Source organism: Lutjanus erythropterus, chromosome 12 (genome assembly GCF_056507025.1).
Source record: "Lutjanus erythropterus isolate fLutEry1 chromosome 12, fLutEry1.hap2, whole genome shotgun sequence".
NCBI lineage: Eukaryota > Metazoa > Chordata > Actinopteri > Lutjaniformes > Lutjanidae > Lutjanus > Lutjanus erythropterus.
The window spans coordinates 21,531,590-21,548,193 of record NC_139328.1 but is presented as its reverse complement, the minus strand read 5'-3'; the positions used below and the strand labels follow the sequence as shown (position 1 = coordinate 21,548,193).

The following is a 16,604-nucleotide window of genomic DNA, read 5'->3' as shown; positions in this document are numbered from 1 at the left end:
GGTATTATAATTGGACACTAGCTGCACCTTTGATTTTAAGTCTACAAGCATTTCAGAAGAATTTACCAAAGGTAACTGTATTATTGGTTTACTGTTCTGTGTTTTGTCAGTACTTATAGATCATTGTAAAATGGCAGGTAGCTCATTGTTAACTGTCTCTCTTTCGTTGTTGTTCCTAGGCTACAGAAGAGGCCTGGGTGAAGGAGAAAATGCCAAAGAAGTCAGGCCGTTGGTGGTTCTGGCGAAAAAGGGCGGATAGTACAATCAAGCAGGTGTGCATGTTAACATATCAAAACTTTTTCTTTTTTTAACTTCTACTTAAAAAAACACTTGATTGTTTAGAGATTTTCTCTTTCATTTTGATCGTCTCAAGATACTAACGTATTAAATGATAAATACTGGAAAGAACAACAAATGGAACCTGTGCATCATAGTATATTTAAGAATACACAGGACAGACCAGTCATCTGTTGAGGTGGGAGTTCATAGTTACAGGCCAAGTAAGCTAGTTACATAGTTAATGAATTCGTCCCAGGTTTATAAAATCTCTTAGTGGAGTGTAGAGGCTGATTTTTTTTCCTCCTGTGATATTGTGCATATCTGTGTTTTATTGGGGGTGTGGTGAAGGGGCTACATCCTTCTGTAAAAAAATCAAGCAAACATTTATGTGTAATTATTATTTATTTAGGAATGGACAATACAAATTAATGAATCACTTAAATCCATTGTGTAAATGTCCCAGATGAACCATACATGCTAATTTTCATCTGCAGTTCCTTGCAGGTTGATGGCATGTAAAAACATATAACATGCAAAAACACATAAACACTGACAAAAGAAATTACATGTAAAAAAAAAAACATTAAAGAAGACATACAAAAGCTCATAAGCACAAATAGTAAAACATCTAATGCATCTCTCAAAATGTCTAGCTAATAAAGAAGACAAGGCAATGACCTTTTCTAAGTGAGTTAGGGATCGTCTGCAGCTGAGTAGGTACCAAAAATAGCACTAGTAGTCATATTTCAGCCATAAGTCAAGAAATGGTGTCAAAAAAGGAGTAGAAAGGGGCACATTTTGATCTGTTTGCATTTGCCACTTATAGGGCTTAGGTTTGAGAATATTCTCACAAAACCTTTTAGTAAGACTCTCATCCATATGTTGTACTCTTTTGTTTGTATGTCTGATTCATATTTCGGTATATTTTCCCTTTTGTTTTTACAGTCGGAGACCAAGCTTGAAACTAAGGAGGACTCTCATCTGGAGGAGGAAGGACCCTCCATAACTCAGGAGAAACTGTCCTTACCGTAAGTGGTTCAGAGGATTTATTGATACTCAAGACACCAGTCAACAGAGTTCAGTGACATGTTGAACTGACATGACATTGTAAAAAGCTTTATAAACCTATAGTTTTATGACAGCTGAGCAAAATCACATTATATTGTGAGAGAATCAAGTTGACAAACATAAGTGTTTTTACAGTCTCACAAGCAGGGTTTGAACAGGTGCTGGAAATCCTTGAAAACACTTTAATTCTATTTAATTGTTTTCAAGGTTTGAAAAGTGCTTTGATTTTGGATAAAGTGCATGAAATTGTAATTGCATTAATTCCATAACAAATCACTAACTGACTGAATGGTTTACTTTTTAAATTAAGAAATAAAATAGATCAGATATTGGAGCAGCCAGGTTACTTGTGATGCCAACTGTAGTGTTAAATGACAAGTGACACATTTTGAAACATGTAACTTTATGTTTTCCCCTAATTTGTCGCCCTTCTGTTTTAATGTAAAGAAAAATATGAAGTAAACATTTTGAGTATATTTATCCAAATATTTGATTTTAAATTCTTGAAAAGTGCTTGAATTTGACTTTGGAAAAGGTGTAGGAACCCAGTACACGGCAGATCATGGAGGGCTGATTACGGTCATTGAAATGTAATTTAATGTATTTAATCAGCTTCGAGTCTTGAACAATTTAGAAGTACAAAGCACAAAATAATTTAATAGAAACAGAGAAATAGAAAAAGTCCCAAAACATGTCCAACCACAGGGTTTGTTTAGAGCAGACTGGTTATATCAATCAGGCAATTTTACACTAATGGTAATTGTTTCCATTTCCTGCTAGGCCTAAAGCAGGAGACACGTCCAGTGATGAAGAGGCCAAGGAGGTGAGCGCTGCATCCTGTCAGGAGAGACTGCAGCCAGTAGACAGTCAGCACCACCCGAGCCCACACACTTATAGGAAATCACTGCGTCTCTCGTCTGATCAGATAGTAAGTGCACGTATCTTACTTCCTCAAAATCATCCAGCCTACTCCTTTAAAAGTAAATGATTCTTCTAATAGCTTTTATAATTTTGTTAAGGTACTTTTATTAAATAGTTTTATTTTTAAGTAAAAAGTCAACTGTTTTTCGGAATAGAGGATTGATCAGATAAGAGTTTATTGTGTACTGTTTGTCATTAAGACTTGGTGGGATTTGGTCTTCCAAGGGTTTATTTTGTAGTGTTGAGCTCCCTCTGCTGGCTACATATAACCTGCATATTGTTTGCTCCACTTCAAGCCTGTAGGTGGCTCTAAAGACCCACACATGGTCATTCTAGTGTGGCCAAATAAACCCTTCTGGAGAGTATTGCCCACACTGTAAGAACACATTTTAGTGAATGGAACTGCCTCCAGATGCCTTCACTGTTTTCCTTGTGTTACCAGGCCAGTCTGAAACTGAAGGAGGGACCTAACGATGTGACGTTCAGCATCACCACCCAATACCAGGGCACATGCCGCTGCGAGGGCACCATCTATCTGTGGAACTGGGACGACAAAGTCATCATCTCTGACATTGATGGCACCATCACCAAGTATGTGCTTCTAAACCACTCACAACAGATTCATAACCCACCTTCTCAAAGAACAGAAGAAAACTGGCTTGCTCAACTGGAGTGTTTTTAGGATAATCACGGGTACTGATCTAAGAAACTGAGTATGTCCACATGAAATCGTCTGCACTCACTGATAACATTTAATGCTTTTTTTTGTGACATGGCAGCAGATCAACCGACGTGCTTCAGGCCAAGGCTGTCCTCAGCGTCATTATGTCATTTGTGGGTGTGACCCCTATTATTAAGCACACGCCAGGACCTTTCCTGTGATTAACAAAGAGCTGCTACTCATCATAGAAAGAATGGCATTGAAAAACAAATATTGTTATTGTTGTTTTGCAGCTGTGCTACAGTAAAATAATTAATCATGATGATGATTTCATCTGCACATCATAACCCACCTAAACAGAGTAATGATGCTGAACTTATATTAGTTTTTATTTTACCTTTATGTGACTAAGTAGCACATGAATCAAGACATAAATACTGAACCAAAATTTGTGGTAAACTAGATTTTAGTGAAAGTAGTCAACACGAAGTACAAAGTGTTTTAAAGCCTGGGGTGATAATGGCTTCGCTTCAGTGTTACTGATTTGGCTCAGACTGGTAGAGACAGATTAAGCAGGCGCAGAGAGGTTTTGTTGCACCCATCTGATGTGGATTATTTTAATGATTGATTTGCAGAATTAATTGCATAATTTTTATAAAAAATCTCCAAGCATAACCACATCAAATTCAATAAAAGAAAAAATTAAATGACATTACTAATTTGCATTAAATCTAATTTCTAATATGTTTTACATGCTTACTTTCAAAATATTTGTGACTGCCAAGTTGGCACTAATCAGCATAAATGTTGGCAATAATGAACACAAACTTAAACTGTTTGCTTGTAAGTAAAACTTAAAGAACTGTCTTCATTACAAAGATTTAGCAAGAAAACAAAGCCAACGGGTCATTTTGACCTACTTATGCATCAAAGGTTGAAGAACTTCCTTCATTCACTGAACTGCATCCGACTTCAACAAAGTTTTTGGTTGTTTGAGGACTGAACTGAATCCTTTGTGTGGACATCAGACAAGAAGACATGCGTTTTTCCACTTGTGGTGTCACCAGCTTCAGTATTTTTCAGTGGTTTGCCCCACTTGGATTACTTTTTTTTAATTTATTTTTTATCTGGGATGTCATACACAGTCCAGGTTTAAAATATGACTGAGTACATATATCACATTTATATAAATACCACTTGGATTTCTGAAGGCTTTTGATGTTATAAATGTCATATTTATGAGACTAGAGAATAGTTAAGAGTTTCTTTTGCAATTTCTGTGCGCTCATGTCATATAATGCCTGTGCTAAGATGCATTCTCTTAGGATGCATATAATATCAGTTTGTGCATGCTCATAATATTGTCTTAATAAAAAGTAAATATTGATGTCATAGACATGAGAGCAGTCGCTATTTTGAGGCACTTTCTTTGATGACTAATATGATGGTGGAGAGCAGATGAATGAACAGTGACTTCAGGGAACACTGGATGATGAAGAGTTAAATGAAAGAAATAAAGATACAGAACATTTCATTTCCCTTCTTAAACATCTTGGGCAGTTTTCTCAGCAGCTTCATTGCCACAGACAGTTTCAAGTCCTTCTCAGATAGATATTAAGTCCATAATCCAGTTTTATTCATATTAAGATTTTTAATTAGATTAAATCTAACTCCATCTGTATTGACACAAACCTGATGTCTGCTGCCTTTGTGACGCCCACTCTTTAGGTTCATAGGTGGTCAACATCAAACAGGTCCACACTGACTGGAGCTTATTATCTCTGTGACCCTTTAGGCCAACCTGTGACGTGTGGCTTTCTTTGAGTAACAGAGAACCTAATGAGGCCATTTACATTTCAGTCTGTAACGCACACAGCCATAAGCTGAGGTTGAGACAGTGCCTCCCCTATGGGTCAGTGATCCTCATTAGTGGAGAACAGTCCATAATGTTCCCTTTTATGATGAATTGGTAAAGTAGTTAAAGTTTTTTTTATTTTTTATGTGGCCTTCTTTGAACGGTCTGCTTAATTTTCTTTTCATGCACATGTTTCCTCTGACTCTCTTACGCCGCATCAGATATGTATTTTTTTGGAGCCTGTTTCTCAGTAGCAGATGGGGATGTCTCTGACTTTATGTCACTAATGTTTGTATGCGTTTGTTTAATGTTTCAGGTCAGATGTGTTTGGACAAATCCTGCCACAGTTGGGGAAGGACTGGACCCACCAGGGCATTGCCAAGCTCTACCACTCAGTAGCTGAGTAAGTGCACAAACAACACTGATTAATCACAGAGGAAGCATGAATGGTTGGTCAGTGGTTAGCACTGTCTGGGTTTGATTCCCAGTCGTCTCTCTGTGGACTTGATATTTGCTCCCAGTGTTTGCGTGGGGTGCTTTGAGGTGGATGACTCAGTAAGTTTTGCTATAATCAAGACAGAATAATTGTAGAAACTAAAAACACCATGGAACTGCTGCTTCAGTCATGCAGAAAATAGAAAGTGTACTGCACATAGGAGGAAATAGTGACCATTAGCAATAATAATAAATAGATTCTTTCCTCAGTAAAATGTTCATTGACTTCTGCAGATTATGAAAGCAGCCACTGTAAGTGATCTAATTAAAGTGCTATTCTTAGTAGTTGTTAATGATGGTCATGATATTTAACTGTATTGGAACAAGCATTAATGAGCACCACTCTCCCCACTGGCAGGAACGGCTACAAGTTCTTGTACTGCTCGGCACGGGCTATTGGCATGGCCGACATGACAAGAGGTTACCTGCAGTGGGTCAACGATGGAGGCACCATTCTACCCCGAGGACCTCTCATGCTGTCTCCCAGCAGCCTCTTCTCTGCCTTCCACAGGTAGCAGAATACATTCATTATACTTTAAATGGCCACCAGTGTGAAATAACTGCAGTTTAGTGCCTATTTAATGTCTTTTTTTAAGACAAATTTAAAATGTAATTTTATTGTGACCAGACAAAGACACATCTGTGCTATAACCATAGTTTTTAATCAGCATCTGTATATGCCACACCTGAAAGGTGGGTGGATTATCTCAAGGGCTCATAAACAGAAATTTTACTTAAAGTTTGGCATTTATTTTTAGTGTTCATTAAATCCTCATCATGAGGTCTTCTGATTTCAAACCACCGTGTATTTGTCTCCCTTCAAACTATCTTTTATGTCTGTAAACTTAATTTTGTGTTAAATATTCCCAAGTTTCTCCAATTCACATGAGCCATATGAGCCAGGGCATATTTAATATGTGTTTTCATTGCAGTTTGCATTGAATGCATTTAAGTGAAAATATTATAGATTTCATTGAACTATTTTCTTATTGCAATTGATGAAGTGTCTATTGCTGATACATATCACTGCTGTATTACCCAGTCCTAAAAATGGCAACCACTTTCAGTGTCATAAAGCCAAGTAGTCCTCATTCCTACAGTCATCCCATAAATTAAATCCTCTTTATCACTAATACTTAATTATAATTTCAAACCTCCCCATATTTCCCTCCTTCAAACCATAATCTTTTTTGTCTGCAAAGTTAATTTCATGTTAAATATCCCAAAGTTTCTCCAACTCAAAGTCCTCTCCAAATACTCATTCCTTATAATGAGCCTCACATATGCTGAGGATATAAAGGCTACAGAAAACTCAAACTCATGAATTTCTAGCTGAATAGGAATAGGTGTTAACTCCCATCAGCTTCTAGAAGTGTACTTGTGTTCAGTGTTTTCTTACTTCCTCCTAAAGAAATAGAAATAGACACTTTTTGTGCTCTAACTTTTGCTCTTAACTCTATGAAGTAAATGTTGATTGCACAATGTAATGGCTATAGAAAAATGACACATGCACCTTTAGATCAATTCCCTATGAGCCTCAATTTCACTATGCAAATCTGTCTGCCACCAGGCACAATTTCTCCCCTGAAAATGACATCTTCATTACAAGCTAAATGTATGAAGAAATTTACAGTTTTTCTCCCAATGTTCCACCTCTACCACGACACCAACCCCTGCTGTAGTTAATTCTTTGTGCAAAGCAGTGTCCTAACATTACTCAAGCTGTTATTACTCTGTAATGCACATCATTACAATAGCTTTTAATTAACCTCTTCAGTGAACATGCTTCTTTCTTCTCTCTTTTTACAAAATGATTTTGATTACTTCTCTACAGAGCTAGGCTCTGAGGAAACGCAAATCAATCCGGTGTTGTCTATGCAACAGTGGCACAAACAATAATACGAATTGGAAATGCTAGGGGAAGAGTTGAAAAGTTGTCTCATTCCACTTAAACTCTATTTGTTCATCTTTATTTCCTGGTTTACAGTCAGTCCTGAACACTTTTGAATGGTTTCTTCACAGACGAAGGGAAACCCTTCAAGGTGTTGCATTTAATGTGTGATTGACATGTTTGTTTATCAGCTAGTTAGACTGAAGAGAATGTCAGCTTGCTGATGTCTTTATAATGTTTAGATGTGAGTGGTTTATTGTCTGTTGTCTGCATTTTTCACCATAAACAATCCAAGCAACTTATTCCAAGTCATGTTAGAAAAAGGGAGTTTTGTATTCACTGCACTATTTGGCAGGGAATTGATGAAAAAAATATTGGTCTTGGTAAACATAGTTAGCATTTTATGCTAACTATGACACTACATATATTGTCACAGCTGCAGCTTTCCATGCTCATAAATGTCAGTGGCTTTATTGTATCCCTAAGTTATTGTGCCCCTCTGTTACCTCTCTGGCTTAATTAAATACTGTATGCACACAACACATAAACAGTAAAATACAAGCCTTGTTATGCCATACAGACCCATTATCAATTTCATGCACGTAACATGCACAATGCCAGCGTTTTTTTTTTTTGGTTTTTTTTGTTTTTTTGTTTGTTTATTTGTTTTTTCCACTTGTGCCCATGCGCTGCCAAAGGTCAGCAAAGTAAACAAACTTTGTGTTTACTAGTTTAGCTGAGTTGCTGCTCTGGGCCCCTCATTACAGAAACTGTCCTATCTTATCACAGTTTAGGGTGGCATTTAGGAATTTTGGTGTTACGGAAACATGTTTCCTAACTGCATTTAGGAAAAAATCTTATCTTATGATGGGCATTTAACCATTACAGAACCACCCTAACTGAAGAGTTAGGAATCTTAAGTTAGGATGGTGTAGACCTGGTATCAAATTCAAAATAACAGCCAAAAGTGGCGGTGACACTTTTGTTTGGTCTGTAATGCATTGACAATTAAGATGGGGTACAACATGAACATTGAAATATTACAAGTGAAAGGCTTCTCAGATTGTGTGTTGATGCTTTAAATTCTCCAGACAATGTATTAGTGGTATATATCGACTGGCAAGATGATTCATTATCAGGGATTATTTGATGGGTTGGGTGTGTGCCAGTGACCAACGGGGCCAGAGCTTGTCCACATCTAATCTCACATACTACTGGACCCATCTGGCTAAAAGGTTTTGTGCACATTTGTGACTGTATGTTCAAGGATCTCTCTTGATTGTAGTGATACTCAGTTCTTTGAAAAACCTTCAGATTTCTTTATATAACTTATACTGACTGCTGACTCCTCATTCTTAATGGTTACACGCTACTAGTTACATGCAATTAAATTACGAAATAAATGTAATTGTAATCCATTACAGTTACTGAGGAAAATATTTGATTTAGTATATAATTGAATAACAATTAATAATTAAAATATTGGTGTTTACACTCTTATAGTTTTGAATTTGATTGACATGCTGCGTCCATTCAAATTTTGCTTTTCACAATATATTACATATATACTGACTGTATTATTGGACAAAATCATATTCTGATCTCATGAGATTAAAAGAAAGACAATTAAGAGAAATAAAGCATGCATTTAGGCCAAGTTAACTAATACAGACTTGACCCGTGGTAAGGACATGCATATGTGCATCTTAATCACATTGTCTGGTTGTTTCAGGGAGGTCATCGAGAAGAAACCAGAGATCTTCAAGATTGAATGCCTTACTGATATCAAGAACCTGTTCCAGCATAACAAGCAGCCATTCTACGCCGCCTTTGGGAATAGAACTAATGTGAGTTAATGGATGTTTGAAGGTTTCAGGCTCTCAGACATTAAAGCTCTCGCTTTTTACATGTCAGTGAGCTGTGTTTTCCAGTAGCCGATGCAGTCACGACGTATTGTGAGCTCAACACGACACTTTGGCCATCAATTAGCAGACACAAACATATGAAATCAGTACTGGGCTGAACCTGAGCTGAGGTCACTGGCGGCGGAGTCATGTTCCCATGTGACATCTGTGTCTGTGGAAGCGAGCTCAAGCCGGGCACAGCATCCCACTTTCAGCTGCACAAACACCAACACCCAGATGAAGCTCTGGGTCAGCCATCAAACCTCTGTCTGTCTCTGATGCTCGCCAAAGAAAAGAAAACAAAAAAAAACCACACACAAACACATGCAGTCTTGCACTTGCCCACCAAAACACTCAGTCTAGAAATATTGCCATTACGTGCATTAGGTGGAACACAAACAGGAAATCTGTGGTTAATGTTATTAATGTGCTTATGACAGTTTGTGGCAGTGTGTGTTATGTATGAGAACTACTTTCTGACAATTACATAATCAAGTGTGTTCTCAGATGACTGTGAAAAGCCCAGTCTCCAATTTTACCATATAAATTAGTTTTATGTAAATAGTGTTATCTAAGATGAAAATTTGTTTGTTTTTTTTACTTACCATAATTGAAAATACTTGCCTGTGTATTGCTTGTATCTGAAAACATTAACTTTACTCATATTGCTTGCATTTGGCTTTGATTGTAACCATTTTTTCTCCACACAGGATGTGTTTGCCTATAAGGAGGTGGGTGTTCCAGTCTGTAGGATCTTCACAGTCAATCCCAAGGGAGAGCTCATCCAGGAGCAGACCAAGGGAAACAAGTCCTCGTGAGTACATTAATTGGCTTTTTCCACCCATCTCACTGTAAAGATTCCAATAATAAGACTTAAGTATTGGTACCATCAGAATTAGTACTAAAAGAGCGAAAAATATCTCAGAATAATGACGCCATTGCGGTACCCATTCGTTGGAAAAATCACAATTTTTTTTGATGCAGCAAGCGCACTGCAGGTCATTTGATTAGAATTAAGAAGTTAGCTCCACAGGACCTTCCACACCCTTTCCATCCAAGGACATTGTCATGATATCCAGTTGAAAGATCAGCCGATCTGAAGATGGAAGAGTGCCTAATTTTACACTTTCAGAGATACACAGAGCTGTACAACCTGTCAAGTGCTTACTGTTGTGATATCTAAAGAAGGAGCAATGCCTGGAGATGTATCAGCTCAGAACTTTGGACAAATAGTGAGCATGATAATATGCTGTTGTTAAGTTACTAGTTGTAACGGTTAATGGTTGCACCAGTTAGCATATCATCATGCTCACCAGTTTATACCAGGGTTTCCCTGAACAAATATAATCAGCCTTTCTTGTCCATTTATTTATTTAAAAGGGACCATGGTGCAGTTTAAACATAAATGTCACCATTTGATTGACATACCACATTATAACATAAAGCTAATTCCCATCTATAGTCCCTCGTCAGGTCAGAACAAAGAAGAAGCACAATAACACAGAAGACACACAATACGACGTAAAGCTACATGCAATAGCACATGACAACTGTATGCTTGTCAAATTAAAACAAGTCCTAAATCCAAAGTTCAAGGTTGGTGAGTACAGAGCTGAATATCTTTTAACAGTCTTGTTAAGTTGGTTTTGAAAGTCCTGATAGAGCTGCAGCTCCTCACGTCATCAGGCAGTCTTCCACTGATTTGTGGATTTTGCAGAAAAAGCTGAGCGCCCCCAATGCAGTGTGGTGAAATGGTATGTTCCAGTCTCCTATGGAGGATAATCTTAAGGATCTAACAGAATTTACTGAGCGAATATACACAAAGTCACACAGGGGAGGAGTATGCGTGTGGAGCTGCTTGCTTAGAAATCGCAGGCGCACCACAAGCGCAGCTTCCCAAGGACCTTGGATAAAAAAGATGAAAGTGGCACAGCTGGCATTTCCCACATATTTTTAGACACAACATCTGAACGGCCCTTTATGCAGCTATGCAGCCGTCAGCTCATTGTTTTGGTTTTGCAGGCCGCAGCCTTTGTTTTGGTTTACAGTCACCGCTCTCATCAGACTCATTTTCAGCAGTAGAGGACAGCTGTTTTCAGCAGAAAGCTCTGATTAACTGACTGTAAACAACAATGCCCAGCTCTAAAGAGGCAGTGACTAGTTGTTGAACAAAGTGGAGCATTTATCACCTAAAGAGCCTGTTATTTCCCCCAGGAGTTGGTGGAGACCAAAAACAGAGCTTAACAAAGCATGGATATTAGCCTTGAATTTGTCTCTTGGCCAATTGCACAATTTTAAATTAATGCCACTGTTGCTTAGTGTCTGGATGTGTAAATAGGCAACTGTTGCTATTTTGTTTCACTTCCCTCAAGTGGCCAAAAACAAAACAATAATTAATGCAGCTTTAAGTTTTATTACCTGTATTTAGACATTTTAATTAAAACCTACACATTTGAAAAACTTTATAAGAATTCTGCATGTCATTTTGTTTTTGCTTGTTTGTGAGCTAAAACTGACTGTTACAGATTTCTGTATTTATTTATCTTCTCTGTCTCTGCATCCCCTCTTTTCTGTCCCTCTGACCTCATGTCTTTCTCAACAGTTACGGCCGGCTCAGTGAGCTGGTGGAGCATGTGTTCCCTTTGTTGAGTAAAGAGCAGAACGAGGCCTTCGTCATGCCAGAGTACAGCTCCTTCTGTTACTGGAGACAGCCCATACCAGCCATCGACCCTGATGAACTGCTCTGATCCAGCACATATGGATACCCAGGTATTCATATACATGCAATTGGACTGTGCACTTGAATGCATCTCCAGGAAACACGTGGACTGAAACCCAGACTTTGCTATATATAGTACTCAGACCTGCACACACAACTCTACAATGAGTGCGATGCATTAACAGGGTAATAAACACAAAAAATAAACTGTAATTTACTGTTAGAAAAGAGTGGAACGTATCTCTAGAGCAGTAATCCCTGAAAGTTTCCACCCCTGAGAGACAAAAGACTAATCACCAACTGAATTATCATCTTTCCTCATGCCTGTGAAGACATCCGAATGCAGTGAGTGCTTTTCAGTCCTCATGACTGAACAGGGATAAAGATCTGAGACCCGTCTCTTTTCCCTGTAACTTCTAGCAAACAGGATGATCTGTGTTTGCCATCAGGGAAGCGACTGAAGCCCCACACGAGGCATCAGGCCTCAGCACTACAGTCTGAGCTGTGCAGAAGGAAAAGACATTGTTTTCTTGAGTCACATTTTTCAAGTTGTCCAAAATCCCTGAAGGAACTAAATAAAATGTTCAAAGCGAAAGACACACTGTTAAAGGGGTAGTTTGGATTATTTGAAGTGGGGTTGAGACAGGTGCTGGAAATCCTTGAAAACATTTGAATTTTAATATAGTGTTTTCAAGGTTTGAAAAGTGCTTGGATTATGGATAAAGCAAAATGTATTTTAGCGATTTTTAAGAAGTTCAGTCTGAATTTATCAAGATGAATTTAAGTTTATGCTATATTTTGAATATTTTCAACACTTTACCTTGCTACCAGACAGCCTTTTCCAATGGGAAACAAACCTTAACCTTGGTGAATCCAAACCACCTTTTAAATCACTAAACTCACACAATAATACAAACTAACTGATCAAGGGAGCAGTAGACCAGCAATTCCAGTGTTCTGTGAGGTAAAATTACTGATTTTTGCCAATGGTTGGTTTGGAGAGGGCTTATTTAACAGCAGTTTCTTGTTGAAATAAGCCGTCTGATGGCAGTGTAAAGTAGGAAAATATTTGAAATATAGTGTTGGAACACCAGGACTCCTCCCGGGTCCCAACATTCATCTCTTGTCTGTAATACACTGACTATGGATATTTACATCGTGTAACCCCACTTAAAATGATCTAAACTATCCCTTAAATTAAAACAGGATACGCAATTAACGATGTGCTGGTAATATTTTGCTGTAGCTGCTATGTTTGCCTACACGTAGGTGTCCAGCCTTTATTTGGAGGCTTTATTCTGTTCTGTTCTGTAAAATAATGATAGTAGCTGGCAAATAACTTCTACACCACCTACAAACCGAACACAGTACTTGGTTTTCAGAAACCTCCTGTAGGTGTTCATTTTTGTTCCCGATTCTCTCAGCTGTGGACTGACTGTCATCATTAGCTCACTGTTGGTGGAACAAATTACAGATTACCATTTTTTCCCCTGCAGATCTTACAGCGTCTGTGCTGACTGAGTCATGTTTGGTATTGTTAATAATATTTAAGGTCATTACAGGGACAACCAAGTATGTGAAGAATACACACTTAGATGTGACTTAAAAACAAAATGAAGCAGCTTCATGGTGTATTGTCTTGCTGTTATTTTAATGTTTATTCTGTTATACAAGCTCTGGCAAATCTAGTGTGTTTTGTTAACAATGCTGTCATTATTTATAATAATTGATATGTTTAAGTTATTGATTTCTATCGTGATGCCTTTGCTTGTCTGAAAAAGTAATTTATCACCAATGCAATGTGGAAATACTTCAAACTGGTATTGTTATATGGTCGGTCACAGGTTAACATACACTTAACAGTAACTGCTAAGCCTTGTGCGATCTTTATTTAGTTGTGTATCCCATTTTCACAACCAGTGAAGCTTTCAACATGTAAGATACAGTCACATTCCTTAGCAAACCTCAGAATCCACAGCTTTAGTATTAAGATATGTGTGTAAATGTAAAAGATACCGCTTGAGTAGGAGCAATGGAAATAAGCAGATTTGGAGGACAGAGCTTAAAATGAAGGATTTGCGATTGCGAGGTCTTCTGCAGGAGGACTATGGGATGATGGAAACGTGTGTGTGTGTGTGCGTGTGTGTGTGCGTGCATACCCAATCACTGAGTGCTGCTGCTGCTGCTGCTGTTGCGGGTGACAAGACTGTTCACCCTTTGCTTATGTTCCCTCAGTGGCTTTACCGAGACTTATCCAACGCACTTTGTCTAAGCTGCACCCAGAGACGCGACTCAGAACACCTCTCGCCCACATGCACTTCACTGAAGGTCTTCATAGATGAAAGACCAGCGTATGCAATGAAAGCAGGATGAAGAGTTCTAATTTTACCTCTTTGTTCTGTGAGTGACCCTCTGACACCACAGACGAATCAGCTATATGTAACTGTTGAAAGGGTGAAAGGAGTATTTGTAGCCTGCAAGGCAAAATGTGGGGATTGAAAACAAAATACTGAACATATGGAAGCCCATTTCCACTGAAAAAAAAGGTCTGGTAAGTCATTATATTGAAATGCTTTCTCAAAAAAAATGACTCGCTTCTTTCAAACTAATTATTTAGTATCTCAAACAACAAGAAATGTTCTGAAATATTTACTGAGATGCACATTTATTGTTTGAAGCTACTAATTCAGTGCTATGAGACATTAAGTCATTATTTTGAGTGTCTCATTATTTCAAGAAACTAACTCAGCATTGAGATACTGTTTGTATATTTTGAGACATTTTCTCATTATTTTGAGATACAAGTCATTGTTTTGAGAAACTATCTCAGTATTTTGAGAAAGTTTCTCTTCATGATGTCTTAGAGGATCTTCTTTTTTCATCACATTGACAGAAATGTGCTTCCATAGTGAACAGAGCTACCCCCTTAGCCTCTGTATGTGTGTATGCGACTGTATGTGTGTGTGTGCGTGTGTGTAATTCAGAGAAAAGACTGATCCCGTTCCTCTGGTGACCAGAGGACGAGCCATTGGGTCTTGTTTGGAGATAAATACTTGACTGTGTACAGGAAGCTTTTTGAAGCCCCTCACTGGCACTTGTGTGTGTATGTGTGTGTGTGTTCGTGCATGCATGCTTTGTAGGAAAAGAGGGGCACATGTGCCACTCCACTGACATTGATCATACCTCCAGCACAGTGTACCAGTAACATGTTAATATGTGCTTGTGAGGAATAAAAATCAGAAAAGAGTTGGAGCGAGACTTGACAGATGAAACCATTTAATGGGGGGAAAAAAAAGCACAATTAACGATGATGGCTACATCCAGATTTGTCACCATTATTTCGCTGAAGTGTTTCTGCACTCACTCTGTAGCTCAGATGTTTTTGTGATGATTACAATGTGTGTTCTGCTTTGATTTGTTTGCTTGTTCTCTACGAAGTTTGGTGAAGTCAAATAGATATATCTTATGATTAACAAAATGATTTCCATTCTTTCTATGAAAGTAAAAAGCATCTTGTGTGGAAGAATCACACTTCATCCTCCTCTATGATCCCAGGATACGTGGTAAATATAATATTGTTTGTTCTCACTCAACTGCTGTGGAAAATGATCCAGTATATATGCTGATCATCACATTCTTCTGTCTTTGATGCCTTTTTGTTTTATTATTTCTTATAAAAAAAAAGTGTATGATCTTTTGTGGGACTGTGTTTCATTCTGTTTGGAGGTTAATGCTTGCTCTTTGATTGTGTCTGACCAACAGAAATACCTTAAGTGTATGCTGTGTTTGATTTGTATAGAAATGTGGTTTAAAGTATGTTTAAAGAACAAAATACATTGTAAGAAGAAGAAAAAATACAGGCCTAATGAAGCTAACAGAGTGTGGCTTGTGGTCATATTTGTATTAAATAAAGTTTCTAACTGAATACATTTGTGTGCGTGTTTGTTTTCATTCTATGGTTTTCTTTTTTCTCCAGTCTTGAGTCAAAAAGTTCAGCAGTAACCACAGGCTACAAGAGTGACTTTTATCCTGTAGCTTATTTTAAACTAACAATACATTAATCAGGTTATTGCACTTTAAGTCCCTCAGGGAATTCTAAATTTCTGTTTGTTTTATTGAATAACCTGAAAAATGAATAAAAACAGCAATTCAGTGGACTGTTATTTGGTTAACTGTGAATTAAAAAAACAGTATTTTTTTCTCTTTTTTTTAAAGGGGGTAACAGAGGCTGAACTGAAGGCTAAATACGCCCCTCCTGCTTCTAAGAGTTTGCTGCTGGAATATTTCTTAAATCTCAGGAGTGTAGAGAGGGGAAATTTACTTTTCATCCACACCCATTTTATGTAATGATCCAAATGGGATTTCTATGCCTTCTAAGCTTGTGTCAGCGCAGCTTCTGATGCCAGTGAAGTTTGTAACTTTAAGGCTGTCTTGCTAAATCTCAAGCTTGTCATCTAAGTTTATTTTTCATTCTCTCCATTACAACGTCGATTACACAGTAAGACGAAGTGAGCTCATGCATGGTTTAGAGCTGCGACGATCAATCAACTAATCGCCAAAATGTCAAACATTTGCTGCTTCCAGTGTCTTAGATGTCAGGATTTTTTTTGCTTCAATGAAGAGGCTTTGCATTTTGGACAGCTTGTTGGACAAAAGAGGAAATTTGATGATGTCACTTTGGGTTCTGGAAAATTGTGATGAGCATTTTGCACATTTTCTAACCATTTAAACTCTTTTGCAGGATGCACCCACAAATCCCTTCATGAACACCACCAGTTGTATTCCAAATGTCTCGATTTGAATTCATCAAA

General features: G+C 37.8%; 1 protein-coding gene across 4 annotated transcripts in view; it reads left to right on the top strand.

Annotated features, from left to right (window-relative positions):
* Nucleotides 1–15,718, top strand: part of lpin2 (lipin 2) — a 32,580-nt gene extending 16,862 nt beyond the window's left edge. For 3 of the 4 annotated variants that reach the window (XM_084732945.1, XM_084732944.1, XM_084732941.1), the window contains exons 11-20: nucleotides 2–71; nucleotides 180–272; nucleotides 1,225–1,307; nucleotides 2,128–2,275; nucleotides 2,711–2,859; nucleotides 5,101–5,187; nucleotides 5,638–5,790; nucleotides 8,903–9,017; nucleotides 9,785–9,888; nucleotides 11,677–15,718. In XM_084732945.1, the coding sequence (XP_084589071.1) occupies nucleotides 2–71; nucleotides 180–272; nucleotides 1,225–1,307; nucleotides 2,128–2,275; nucleotides 2,711–2,859; nucleotides 5,101–5,187; nucleotides 5,638–5,790; nucleotides 8,903–9,017; nucleotides 9,785–9,888; nucleotides 11,677–11,821 (1,147 nt within the window). In that variant the 3' untranslated portion in view covers nucleotides 11,822–15,718. The remainder of the gene's footprint in view (nucleotide 1; nucleotides 72–179; nucleotides 273–1,224; nucleotides 1,308–2,127; nucleotides 2,276–2,710; nucleotides 2,860–5,100; nucleotides 5,188–5,637; nucleotides 5,791–8,902; nucleotides 9,018–9,784; nucleotides 9,889–11,676) is intronic. The other variant, XM_084732943.1, reaches the window with a different exon arrangement.
* Nucleotides 15,719–16,604: the final 886 nt, after the last annotated feature.